A 14,465-nucleotide genomic window follows, 5' to 3' on the forward strand; every position below is an offset into this window, starting at 1 on the left:
ATGGCCATCTATACCTTTGACTATCCCAAGGGTGTAGCTGCTTCCCATAGGCGAGAGAAGAAAAGAAACAACAGTGGAAGTGAGTATTCAGGAACACCAGCATCTGTACATCTATGAAGGAATGGGTCAGACATTATCTGTTCCATTATCCCCAGTGTGGAAATGATACCATCTGTGTGATTTCCACCAGGAAGAATGGTGATGACTTTGCAATTTTGTGATAGTGTTAAAACACAGCCAGCAAAGTTTCCTGTGAATTCCAGCACTCTTATCAAAATATTTGTTACCCTTTGAATTTTTTAAAAAATGTTATAGTTTGCACAAGTTGCAGAACAAAATTCTCAATTTATGCCTCTTTTTACTTTCATGTTTATGGGTATCCAGTGGGGCTTCTACTCCCCAAATCCTGCATCCATGGACACCAACATGAATCTGCTGTTGTTCCCATGAAACTTTTTTCCACCAGCAAATCCAATGCATATCTATTCAGAAGTATGTACTTGTAGATTGAAATGAACTTATACCCTGAAGGCACCAGATCCCATCTGTTCTTAGAAACTAAGTAGGATCAGGCCTGATTACTACTTGGATAATAATAATAATAATAATAATAATAATAATAATAATACTTTATTTATATCCCACATCTCTGTTACAACCAACCATTCCTGGATCCCCTCAAGAAATAGGCTGTGTTTCAGAGGAGTTGTCATAAGTTGACAGGCAAGCTGAAGGCACACCCATACCTCCAGCTAAGTGTTTAAATGGCTACAATCTTAATCAGACTGTGTTTTGAAGGAGCTATACCTTAAAACAGGGCTGGGCAGCTGCTGAAGTTAGGAAGTTATATTGGACTCCTAGAGGCCCTTGTAGGGCCATGTCCTCCACAAGGCTACTCCTAGGATCTCACCCCATAGAAACAATGTGGTCCATGGGCCAAACTTTCCCTAACCTTCCTTGAAACAGAGAACAAAGCTATAACTCTTGCAAAAGATAATACAAATATTTAAGCATTTAAAACTATGATATTTGCTGAAGAATTCCTGTAGATGTTGCTTACCGTTACATTGCCAGATTGTATACTAATGAATAATCAAGAGGAAAAAAATTGGAAATCAAAATTTCTACAGTGTGACACTGTGAAAAGCAAAATCCTACACAAAAAGGACTAGAACAGTAACCTAAACAATACTGTGATTACAGTTATCTTCCTCTATTCTGAGGTTTGCATCTTTGGTAATGTTTCAGTTTCTTTAGTGTGAAAGAAATTGGCATCATATAAACTAATAGGAATAGCTACAAAGCAAAGATAAATATAAAAGCACTGCAGATCATTGCAAATAGTGTAAGGAAAGTCTTCAAAGCAAAAAGATACCGATGTTTCCTCTGTTTATCCTGTATCACAGTGATGCTGTCATTGGTATCTCTGTAGTATAGTTTTCGCTTTGGCCAGATTCAGTGGTATCTTCCCAAAGAAAGTCACAGAGCTGAGATTCTTTCTATGTACAATATCAAGAATGAAAATCAAGAGTCTGGAAAAGCCTTTATGATAGAATCATAGGCAGGAGGTGGAGTTTGTGTTGAGTGGCAGACACGAAGGCTGTTATTGGACCAATGGAATTCAGGATTAGAGAGGCTGTTAGTGGTGTTCCCAGTAAGGGTTGTGGTAGTACTAGTGGGCACTAGAGTAATCAACTGGCTTTCAGTTTCAACAGGAAGTGGAGGGCATTGCAGAAAAGGGTGAAACGTGGAGGCCCGGAAACTTGATTTCCTGGGGAAGGAGTTGGCTTGGTCTAAGGAAGCTTGCCTTTGGAAGGTAAGGCTGGCTAAGCTGAGGTTACTCCGGCGTTCACAGCTGCTGTTACGGTAAAATCCTGGCCTGGTGACAGCACTTCCATGAGAGGCTCTGGAATGCCGACTGGAAGATGAGGGGCTCCAGTGGGAAATATGTGCACTTGCTCTGCGGCTGGATAGGCAAGTCAATAAAGCCCAGATTATAGCTCCAATTACGAGTCCAATGATCATAGACACAGAAAATGCTGTTAATATTTGATCTAAAAATTTAAAAAAAAAACATCATTACTTATCACTTCAGAAGACTTTCTAGGGAAGGTAAACAAATTTTGATAGTTACCAACATTTCTCGACAAATAGGTTTACTCATCTGTTTGCAAAGAGGTAGATGTGTTGGTCTGCTACAAAAAGAGTCTTTTCCCACCCTTCAAGATTATTTGTTGTATTTTTCCCTGGAACAGTTACATCAAAATTGTAACAATATTGCCCTCTTTTGGAAATCTCCTTCAACAGATAAATCATCTTCAACAGCAAAATTTAAAACAATAAGAGTCCAGTCATTAAAAACAGGATGCAGTCTTCATGGCTATGCATTTCAAAGGCTTTCTGGGAATGCTTATAGAAATTGTTCAGTAAGTGGTGATCATTATGAGGAATCCACTTATCTCTCTAAGGCTGTGCTTTATTGTTCTGCATACACATACATTTCATACATTTTTCAGATTATTTTATCTGTAATGTTGATGCGCATTAATTTATGTTACTGCCCACAATAGTGAAATGGCAGGCCAGTATCTAAGTGTAACCGATTGATTCAATGCGTCTCTTCTAGTTGGGACCAGGTAACTTTTCTTTGGAAGTACATTGCAAATTCACCATCCTGCTGTTGTAAGAAGGTTTTAGTTGTTATTTTCACAAAACAACAATGATAACATCATTGCTATATTATCTTTATAACATGAATGCAACAAAACCAATTATCTACTTAGTATGAAAAAGGATAGCCAACTTTTGTTGCTGGCTTCTGCCCTGCACTTTTTAAACAGTACTTTGATATTAATTAATGTGAAGTTCTGTAAAGCTTCTGCACCAGTTCATGTATCCAGTGGGGCTTCATATTGCACTTAAAAATAGACAAATAGTTTGTAGAGTACATAACGAACAAACCACCTTAATGAGATAGTATAGCTATGAAATGATGTATAGCTATGAAATGATGTATAGACTCTAGATCACTAAGATGTCAAATAAGAAAAATAGGATGGTAATGACACCAATTTAATAAGACAAGTAACCTAATAAATTATATGAGTGAGCTTTACAACAATTGAGTTGATATTACAATAATTTAAGCAGGTGTGATTTGCAATAGGTATTAGTGATAGAAAGTCAACAATAGAAGGAAAGATAAATTGGCAGATGATGGAAAGGAAGTAATGTACGAATGTAGAGAGTATGATTGAAGATCAGAGTAAATGAATTGGGAAGAGTAAGAGAGTTGAAGAGGTTAATGAACTGAGGGTGAATGAGAGGATTTGAAAATGAAATAAAGGCAAAGAGAATAGAGAGAAAGAAGATAAAGAGAAGAAAGAAAGAAGGGAAGAGAGGAAAGGGCGAAAGGGGGTATTTGAGGAGGAAGGTAATAGAGAAATAGAATAATGGAAGATATTGAGTTGATGGAATAGAAAGAGGGAAAGTGGATGGCTGTCATTGCCAAATAGATCAATTAGATTAAATAACGATAGAATGTTAATGTAAAGTAGGAGATGATGTATGTTGTGGTGGAAATTCCTTTGGTAATGTGTGTTATGGTGTTTTATTAAAAGTCAACAAGTACCCAGGCTCCTTAGCCCCAATAATTAATGTATACAAAGCTAAGGTTACACCTATGCTTTTATATGCAGCAGAAGTATGGGGTCTAAATTCCACCGCAGTAGTAGAACTAGCCCAGTCTCAATATTTGAGAAGTATTCTGGGAGTAGATAAAAGGACCTCAGCAGCTGCTGTAAGAGCGGAATTAGAAATTTACTCTATCCACTCTCAAGCTAAAATCAGAGTGTTCAATTACTGGTGCAAAATTAATGAAATGGAGCCAAACAGACTCCCTAGATTATGCTTATTAGAACAGTTGCACTCTCAACTGCAGTCTTCATGGTCTATGCAACTGTTAAACTTTATAAAGAGCTGTGGCCTCCCTGTAGCTTGTACTATGAACGATCAAGCAAGAAAGGGTGCAAGACAGAGAATTTTGGACATGCGGCTCAAGAAGACATAGCCACACTCAGTAGGGTAGGCAACTTAAAATGGTTGAGCCAATACAAACGGTCCTTTCAAATGCCATCTTATCTAAAAATACAGATCCCTAAACATCTCAGAGAGGCATTCACCCGAGCAAGATTCGACCAACTTGATACCATGGTAAGACATGGAAGATTCCAGGGTATCCCTTATAATGAACAAACTTGTATTTGTGGGGATCATGAAATTGAGGATCTAGCACACATTTTGTTTAGATGTAATCTGTACCAAGTGGAAAGGGACCAATACCTTGATCCCTATATTAAACGAACAATATTCTGGGATACCCACATTAGAATATCATACTTTATGAGTGGACAAGATTCAAAAATCTCTATTGCCACAGCTCGGTTCCTTCATAAAGCATCACTGTTGAGATCTAGATATGTGGGGATGATTGGTGTTAATTGTAAGGGTGATGAACAGATCTGACATACGATGACGGATGTTTTATGTTATTTCTGCCTCCCATTTCAATTTCAATTTTAATTCTGTTTTACTTTCTATGGTAACTATCTTACATATTACTGTTTAATTGTGTAACCATTTTATTTTTACCTGTTTATTAGTATATCTTTTAGCATATATTGTATACTTTTTAGATATGTATAAGCTGTATACAAGTGGTGCATGTTCTGGTTCTGGTGCATGCTCAGGTTATTCATATGTATCTATATTGTATTGGGGTTTATTGCACCTAGTGCACTATATTTACATTTTATATATAGGCGTGTGGCACTGCTTTAATACTACGTTACTAGTATTTTGAAATGGCCCTCAGGCTATTCAATAAACTGTATGCATGTGGTGTTTTATGATTGCGTAGTGTTTTTAAAATTTAATAAATTTTTCAAAAAATTAATAAAATATAGACAAGGACATTTTTTTCTGGTCATTGGTTATCTGAAAAGCCTGCCTAGACTCAGGATACATGAATGTCTTGATTCTGTTTTATACTTTCTTTCTAATTTTTGAAATCTTAAACATAGTTTGTACTGAACTGAGAATTTGTCCTGAACTTCAAGAAAGTTTGCATGAAAATTTATTTGCATTTTTTGTATGCAATTCTCCCAAAACATGAATTGTTACTTCATTCTGTAAATGTTGGGTACTATTCTGCAAGCAGTTATCCAAATATAATACATTCTCTTAGCTTCTTTTTTTAACCACACATTTTTATAGTATTTCAGGAAACACAGTTGGTCCTCCATATTAATGGATATTTTATTCTCAGATTCTAGCATCCATCGCTTGAAAATAATTACACACACATACACACATTCCAAAAAGCAAACCTTGGTTTTGCCATTTTATGTAAGGGTCATCATTTTACTGTCCAATGTATTTCATGGGACTTGAACATCCACGGATTTGGTGTCCACAGGGAGTCTTGGAACAAAACCCTAGCAGATAACAAGGGCCCACTATGCTATCAAAATTAGAAACAATACAGATTTTGTAGACAGCTAAGTTGCAGTCCATATACATTGGTTCAATAGTGCAAAATTAGGTCAGTTCATATATAAACTAAAGGAATTATTCACCCATCCTTATCTCACACCACAGTTAGACCTACAACTTCAGTAAAGAAAGGGAGATTTCAGAAGGTTTTTTTTTTACCCAGTAGCATTCTGACATGGCAAAGTGAACCTGGCAAAGTTCCTTTTTCTCCACAAACTGTAAATATAGCAGAAGCTGGAGTTTTGATGTGTAGCTACTCAGTGCTGTTAGAGCAGGAGTGGACAACTTGTGCCCCGGGTGGGCCGCATGTGGCCCGCCAAAGGATTTCTGGAGGCCCGGGGCCAAATAGTCAAGTGAAAGAGGATGTCTCAGCTCCCAGAGTCGTCCCTGATCATACAGGGCTTTGGAGGATGGGAACAATGGACTCTTCCCCCAGACTTCCCAGGAGAGCTTTAACTGGGGGCAGGCTAAAGGGAGCAAGGCCCAGAGGGAGGAGCTTTTTGCAGGGCAAGCTGAAAAGTAGAACCGCAGAGAGAGAGAGAGCAAAAGAGCGAGAGAGGGCAGGGGTTTGGCTCATTAAGGTAAGGGGCCGGGCGTCTTCACTAGGGTGTGGATGGGAGTGGAGGAGGAGGAAGAGGCTACTGTGCTTTTGGCAGGCAGCCTGGGATTTGGGATCCTTGTCCTCGCAAGGCTGCCCACCTGGCAAAACTCCCAGGCTGGTCAAAGGTGAGCGACTCAGCAGAGGAGGAGGAGGAGGAAGGGAAAAGAGACAAGGGAAGCCACCCACCGCGTTGTCCTCTTCGTCCTCTGTGGCCTGGGGTTTTTGCCGGGCAGGCAGCCTTGCAGTTCAAAGAATAGCTTGGCAGAACAGTACAATATGGTGGGCGGGTTGTCTTATCTCTTATCCCTGTCCTCCCCCCCTCCTCCTCCTCCTCCTCACAGCTGCCCACCCAGCAATGGGGAAAAGAGACAAGAGAGGATGGGGGAAAGAGACAAGGATGTTTATCACACTATACTCTTAAAGTGCTACAATTCCACTTTGACTCCTCTAGCTGCCTCCTGTTGCATTCTGGGATTGGCAGTTTTAAGGAGAGGTATTTAGAATTCTCAGGCAGTTCTCTGCCTGAGAATTCTAAATACCTCTCCTTAAAATTGCCAATCCCAGAATGCAACAGGAGGCAGCTAGAGGAGTCAAAGTGGAATAGTAGCACTTTAAGAGTATAGTGTGATAAACATCATAGATGCATGCCCAGTGTGTTGTCCTCATCCTCATCTTCTTCTGCCGAGTTGGCAAGGCTGCTCACCTGGCAAAACCCCAGGTTTTGGGGTGAACAACTCAGCAGAGGAGAAGGAGGACAACGTGGTCCTCCTCCTCCTCCTCTAGAAAGAAGGGAGGGAGGGAGGGAGGGAGGGAAGAAAGAATCAAGGAAACAAAGAAGGGAGGGAGGGAGGGAGGGAGGGAGGGAGGGAGGGAGGGAGGGAGGCAGGGAAAGGAAGAAAAGAGGAAGGAAGATAAGAGAAGCAGGGAAATAAAGAAGGAAGGAAGGAAGGAAGAGAAGAAGGAAGGGAGGGAGGGAGGGAGGGAGGGTGAAAAGAAAGCAAGAAAGAAAAAAGGAGGGAGGGAGGCAGGGAGGGAGCAGAGAAATGAAGAAAGGAGGAAGGGAAGAAAGAAAGAAGCAAGAAAATAAAGAAAGAAGGAAGGAAAGAAAGAAAGGAGGGAGGGAGGAAGGGAGGGAGGGAGGGAGGGAGGAAAGAAAGAAAGACATAAATAAATAAATAAATGTGGGAGGGAGGGAGGGAGGGAGGGAGGGAGGGAGGGAGGAAGGAAGGAAGGAAGGGGAGGGAGGGAGTGCCTGCTTTCCCTCCTTTTTCTAGACATGTCCCCCATCTCGGCCTTCCTGTCCAGGAGGAGGGATTCCACATTGTTCTCCATCTGAGCACAAAAATTTCAGCACATATTCCAAATAAGGCATGTGCACATTTGAAATCTGCCAAAGAATTTCAAAAGCATTCTTAGAAGAACAGCGGACTATCTATGTATCTATATATTTATATGTTGAAAGCTGCCTTTCTATATTTAGAAAGTGATTCTTATTAAAGATACTTTAGTGCTGAAGATGTTTCCCCAGCACAGATGCGGGGGGTATAATCTTATCTTTAGTTAATTTTGTCCATAAACCTAAGGTGCTACATGCACTTTAGCAGGATCGGTCAGGAGGCAGAGTGGAATCTGCCAGTAGATATAAAATTGGTTTGCAGTAGATGATTAAAATATTTAACTTTCAGTGCTTTAGTGGAAACATCAATAGTGCAAAATATCCTCCCAGGATGCTGAAATCAAGAAACATTGTGGAAAAACAAGAATAGATTTATGTGCGAGTTCAAATTATGGTATTGAAAGGCTATTCCTGAGATAAGAATGTGCTCAAAGACCCCTTGTTCTGTGTAGACCTAGGAGGAAAAATAGCGGTTGGGCCACCTTGCACTAGTGAGGGGAATTCAGATTAAAAGTGGACAGGGAAGGTATATCTTGCCCATTCCTATAATAAAACCTATAATGATGATGATATTTCCAAAGAACAACTAGACTAACAAAGGACACATCAAGGACTAGGTACTACTCCCAGAAAAAAAGTGCAATTTTTCAAAAGATCTTGATTTATGGCTCCACTCATACTGAGAATTAAATTAGATGGACATTCCAGTTTCCTGTTGTTGTTGGCAGGCACCAATTAAGACAGTTTTTTTTGTGAAGTCTGGCAAGCAGGATGCCTGCTGGGAGCCAAGTTGCTCCAGGTGTTCCTTAGTAACAAGGAAATTCAACAGCAATAGCAATCAGCAAAATATCCTGCAATAACATTTGCCAAATAAATGAGAAATGTGGTCAACAGATTATACCCAGATCAAAATTGGGGCTGGTTTGTGGTCTGTGAATATGAAAGACAGAAGAAATGTAGCAGAGAAGAAGAGTCATTCTTCTTTTACATCATAAAATAAACTCTCACATCCTTTTCCTGCCATCTGTGAATAAATATTCTTATATTTATAATATGCTAATTGCTTCGCCAACAGAAATGACTGTTGGTAATTCTTTTACATTTCATTGGCATTTTAAAAAGAATGAAAGAGGAGGCTAATACAGGTACTTAAGATTATTCCACCTATTTTATACCCGCAGCCTTGAATGAAAGAGGATGCTAATACAGGTACTTAAGATTATTCCACCTATTTTATACCCGCAGCCTTGTCAATAACGCTTGAACTATCAAAAGCAAAACCTAAATGACCTAAGATGCAATCCTAAGCACACCAGTTTGAGAGGAAACTCTCTTGAATACCATGGACACACTTCCATGAAACCATGCATAGGACTGGTTTGCCTATGGACAATTTCTGGCAAAACTTATATCTTCTTGCAGAAGGGTCCATCAGATATAGGGTGGTTAACTTTTGGGAACCAAATTTATGCCTCTCTGACTTTCCAGGGGCTTCCTTGATTGCCAAAAAGTGAAATAACAAATCCAAAAGTAGTTAGAAGTATTTTTCTTTAATGGTAAGTAGTATAGTAGTTGAAATGTGATTAGCTTTAATGCCGAATTATCACTCCTTGTGGCTTCTGGAATAGGCAATTCACTTTTTCCCCCCTGTCAGTAAATGAGAAATCAAGAGGAGTTGGGGGTCAGAGACTGCAAAAGCAGTCAAAGGATAGATATAGACCAGGACTTTGGCCACTCCTGATCAAATATTAAGAACATTGGAAATGGCCTTTTACTTGGTTAGATTATTTGTCCATCTAGTCCGGTATTAGCCCCAGTATTATCTACTTTGACTGCCAGGCATTCTCCTGTATCTATCTGATGTACAACAAATCTTATCAAATTTTGGAAATCATCAACCTAAGGAGGATGTGTGTGTGTGGGGGGGGGGGATGGTTCTCTTAATATCATATAAAATTTTGGGAATGTTCTATCATTTATCAAGATTAGCTGTTTCCCTTCAAGCCAGTCTGAACATTTTTATTTCAAGGATAGGATACAGATTTTTATAAAAAACAAAACAAAACAAAACTCCATGAATACAATTATTGCTATTTTTTCCTTCTTAGCTAGGATATGTTCTGATCCTGGTCTTCTTAAGCCCAGAACAGTGAAAGCTTTGCTGTGGTTTTCTGTGGGCACTTACAGATGGAATGGATCAAGCTTAAGGCTGGGAAATTTATATGTTATCTGATATTTCTATCAATTTTATGGCTTTGGTATCTTAATAAGAAACAGAAAATCATCAGGTTTTTCAGCAGGCAGACAGAAATAGGGATCCCCCCCCCCATCCTCTTTTTGATCGCTGACAAAGAAAGAACCCACTCCTATTGTATTTATCTATATATTTTTATTAGAAAGATTAACTAAAACAAATTATTTCAATAGGAACAAGAGAGAGGAAGATTCTATTGGAAGAGTAAATGATGATTGCCATCACATTTCTTAAAAGGTGTTGGTTATCACCTTTAAAGCCCTAAATGGCTTGGGTCCAAGCTATCTCCGGGACCGCCTTCTCCCCTACAATCCTCCCCGCGCACTCCGGTCCTCTGGAGAGGCCTACTTCAGCCACAAAAATCTAGGCTTTCGACTACCTCCCAGAGGGCATTTTCCATCGTCTCCCCCAGACTGTGGAACAGCCTGCCAGATGAGATCCGTCAGCTTACATCCTTAGACAGCTTTAAAAAGGCTGTTAAGACGGATATCTTCCGGCAGGCCTTCCCGGAATAGAGAACCCAGCCTTAGAAAAACATCTGGGAAAGATACTGCTGCTCCCACTGGTTGCTTGTTGGTATGATGTTGTTGACCTTCTGGTCAGTTTTTAACTTGTATGTTTGTTTGTTGTTGTTTTTTGTTCTGTTTTTTTTTTAAATATTGCATTGAATTTAATACTTTTTTAAGGAGGGGAGGGTACCAGGGATTTTATATGTTTTGTATTTTTAACTTTGTTAGCCGCCCCGATTGTTCTCAGAGGGGCGGGATACAAATAAATTTTATTATTATTATTATTATTATTATTATTATTATAAAAGAATCTTTGCATTTAAAAATTACTTGCCAGATAAAAAATAAAATAAAAATCAACAAGTGTTTTAAAGTAGCCACATGGGGCATAGTAGGATATATTGCCCCACAAAAACAGTTCTGGCCATTCGAATTGAATTTCCCTTCATTCGCCCAATTATAATCTTTGTAAAGAGTGACACTGAAAATTATTTACACCTAGAACTCTTCTGAGAGCCACTGTGATGTAGCGGTTTGAGCCTTTGACTATGGCTCTGGAGACCAAGGTTCAAATCCTAGCTTGGCCATGGAAGCCAGTGGATGACCATGGGCAAGTCACACTCTCTCAGCCTCAGAGGATGGCAATGACAAACCTCCTCTGAACAAATCTTGCCAAGAAAACCCTGTAATAGGTTCACCTTAGGGTTACCATAAGTTGGAAACAACCTGAAGGTACACAATAACAACCAAAAACTCTTCCACCAGCTGTATTTGCATTTCTTTGGTGAATTTGGGGCTGTGCAGACCACTTCAAAGGGGTGGCCTCCAGCTGCCCCTTTTACAGCCAGATCAGAGCTGCAGCAACTGCATGCCGCAGCCCCGACCTGGCCTCTGCAGGGTGCAATAGCTGCGACTTTACAGCACTCCTCTGGAACTGTGTCGTGCAAATACAACACCAGAGGAGCGCCATGATGCCACATGCTGTGTGGTGCAGTGCACAGTGTCATGCCTCCCTGGGAGTGGAGCCGGGAAACCAATGGACAGCCAGTGGAGTGATTTTAAGATAGGAGTTATATGATCACTTCTGGTTTCACCATTAACCAACCTGGCTGCCATGTTCTGAACTAACTGACATCTCCGAACTAAGCACAAGGGCAGCCCCATGTAGAGCGCATGGCAGAAATCGAGTTGTGAGGTTATCAGTGCATGTACCACAGTTTCAAGGTCCCCACTTCCGGGAAAGGATGCCTCCACTGAACATATCTTGCCAAGAAAACTCCATGATAGGTTCATTTTAGGGTCACCACAAGTCAGAAATTATTTAAAGGCACTCAACAACAAGGACCAAGATCCTTTAGGAACTCTTCACAATCTTTTTTTCCTCTTGCCATCTAAAATATATTTTGGATTATAGGCGAACGTGGTCACCTTAATACTGACTGCTCAATTTCCAAATGCTTGTGAACAGATTAAAAAGCAGCAAATCCAGTACAGATCTCTGAGGAATTCTTCTGCTCACATCCTTCCATTGGAATGCTTAAGCATTTAGCCATCATCTCTGCTTCTGTTTACTTCTGTTAGTTGTCACTGCCTTTACTCAGAGAAGCAACCTTGAGAAATACACAATAGCTGATGCTGCCACTTTTCAGCTCCAAGAAGACTCATAAACTCAGAGTATGAGCATAGGAGACTCATACTCTGAGTAAGAAAGGGGTGCATCTCTCTTCACCCCTCCAGTATAAAGACCCAACAGATCCATTGCTGCCTTTCAGATAGTAATTCTCAAACTATTCAGATAGTAATTCTCAAACTAAATTGGCTAACACATTGTAAACCACTTACAGTGTGCTTAGCAGTATAGAAATGTAAGCGCTATTGTAAGTGCTATATTATAATAAACTTCAGTCAATTAAATTAACTATCTCAGCTCCCTGGAGTGTATCATGGATGCAGAATGAAGTGTAATCTGGGGTTTAAGTCCTAGAGAAAGCACTGTATTGAAGTAGGAATTGTCAGAGAAGCAAACAGTTCACAAACCAGACAAGCACATCTTTGGAAATATCAGTAATACTGCTATGGTGTAAGGATACTGCCCATGTTTATTTACAGCATCTGGGTTCTCACTAGGAGAATAATGACTTTGGACTGATCCTTTAAAAGTAAAATGGGGCTGGTTGGGCTTTCCCCATCTCCTCCCTAACTGCCTCTAATAACAGGATTTCAGCATGAAGCCATAGTTCATACTAGAGCACTGAAGTAAATGAAACTTCCAGATCATGAAACTCCTACCACCATGGGAGAAGTGCTGCGTTTTCTCCATAACATAAAGTTTTTAAAATATAAATAAACAAAAGTCCCACATGGTTTTGATGAAGGTTTAATATTCCAGGTGAAAGAATAACAGTTATGAGGATATCTTATAACCCAGAAATAGGACAAATATGTTCCATCATAGAAAACCAGACAAGTAATTAAAAACTAGTTCATTCTTTCCAGGTTCTAGTTGTTGCTTTCATCTGAATTGTTGGTGGGCAAACTTTCTTTCATTGTAGATACTGTTATTAGTAATTTGCTCTGTCCACTATATATATATATATAAAATTAATATTCTGATTTTGGACACATCTAATGAACTTCTCAGGGAAAGTGAGATGGCAATGTTAAAATATTTAGCTTTTCATTTTGCAAATATGCCCACTAAAGATTTGCAACATTTTATTGTAAAAGTCAAAAACACTGAATGCATTGGAAAAGAACATGTAATGGACAACTTAACTATGTCACACAGAAAAACTTCAATATGGTATAGAAAATATTCTCATTCATACTTTTAAGAAAATGCCATATTAATAAGTACTTACTCCAGAAATTAGGTGGCCATGGCTTATCTGAATGAGTACCGTTGGTCTCCATAGCATCCAGAATTGTCAAAGTGATAAAAATGTTGTATCCAAGGTAGAGCACTTGGTATAATGCTAAAAGATTTGACTTGAAGAAAAATGTTCCTACATATTCTCTCAAACTGTTCTGTTCTCATGAAAGGAAATCAGTGTTATCATGTTTCCTGCTTTTATACTCAAATTAGCAACTGTTTGCCTTATCTTAGATTGCCACATGGTTCCTGAGATGGGAAAACAATTTCCTTCTCGTCATTTCCTTGGCTAGACAGTGAATTAAGCAAGAACAATACTTTATCCGTTCTATGTACTGGTGGTTGTTGGATCCAATTCAACAACAGTTTTCCAGAATGTGTCAGTGGCTGAAAGGCCTCATGCTCCACTCCCAAATGTGCAAAAGTACACGTGAACACTACTACCTTCTACATGAGGGTTCATGTCTGAATCCCCCCCACCTCAGCTGTTTTAACCAAATATTAGATCGATATAGTGCATGTGTGGCATTGCATAAGTTTGACTAAGCACAGAAGGATACCTGTACATAATTTCACTGACATTTATTTCTACTCCCACCTCCTAGAGGAACGGGTCTAATACTAATAACTGTAACAACAACAATTTGAATAATACAAAGCAGCAGCACTGTGATTTTGTGAGACTCTAACTAAAAATAAACACTATGTGACAAACTGTAACAATATGAGAATGGAATAATTGTGATTTACTGATATCAGTGAAAACTGTTACTAACGGTGCACGAATTTTAATTTTCTTTAATTCAACAACTCTACTCAAGTGTCATCAGGTTAGAATCAGATATTGAAACAGAACCTTGCCTTTAAGTATAAGATAGCAGCCAGGACATTCCTTTAAAGTTGTATTCCCAGTAGACTGAACTCGCTTCCACAGACTGGTGAAAAAGGCCAAGTCATCAGGGGCCTTAACGTTGGTTTTTACCAGAGAATTTTTTAAAGAGGAACCCCACAGTCCTGTTATAGTCATTACTAAAGACCTTGCAGTATGGACGGCGAGGGATCTGCCGCAGTCACCTGCAACTCTTGTGGGATGTTTCTCTTCTTGCCTACAGAAGTGGAGAACTTCACATGCACCAAGTGCAAGTTGGTAGCGCTCTTGGAGGAGAAAGTGCAGCAGCTGGAGTCCAGAGTAGCTACACTACAGCATATTAGGGAACAAGAGGATTTCCTGGACACAACAGAACTAACGATCTTGGATGAGTACCACGCAGAGGAAGATG

The 14,465-nt window shown here is 39.6% G+C and overlaps 1 protein-coding gene across 1 annotated transcript; it reads right to left on the minus strand.

Annotated features, from left to right (window-relative positions):
• Positions 1-614: 614 nt before the first annotated feature.
• Positions 615-13,327, minus strand: MYCT1 (MYC target 1). Its single transcript, XM_089528440.1, has 2 exons — positions 13,175-13,327; positions 615-2,054 (listed from the first exon to the last, which is right to left on the minus strand). The coding sequence occupies exons 1-2, from the start codon at positions 13,224-13,226 to the stop codon at positions 1,525-1,527; spliced, it is 582 nt and encodes a 193-aa protein (XP_089384566.1). The 5' UTR covers positions 13,227-13,327; the 3' UTR covers positions 615-1,524.
• Positions 13,328-14,465: the final 1,138 nt, after the last annotated feature.

Source organism: Sceloporus occidentalis, unplaced genomic scaffold, assembly GCF_023333645.1.
Source record: "Sceloporus occidentalis isolate IW3139 unplaced genomic scaffold, rSceOcc1.0.p SCAF_6, whole genome shotgun sequence".
Taxonomy (NCBI): Eukaryota; Metazoa; Chordata; class Lepidosauria; order Squamata; family Phrynosomatidae; genus Sceloporus; species Sceloporus occidentalis.

Bases quoted from the DNA above. Each gene is read 5' to 3' on its own strand.
- MYCT1 (XM_089528440.1), bottom strand. From the start codon at position 13,226: ATGGAGACCAACGGTACTCATTCAGATAAGCCATGGCCACCTAATTTC. The intron at 2,055-13,174 runs GTAAGTACTTAT...TTAAATTTTTAG, and splicing joins ATGGCCACCTAATTTCTGGA to ATCAAATATTAACAGCATTT.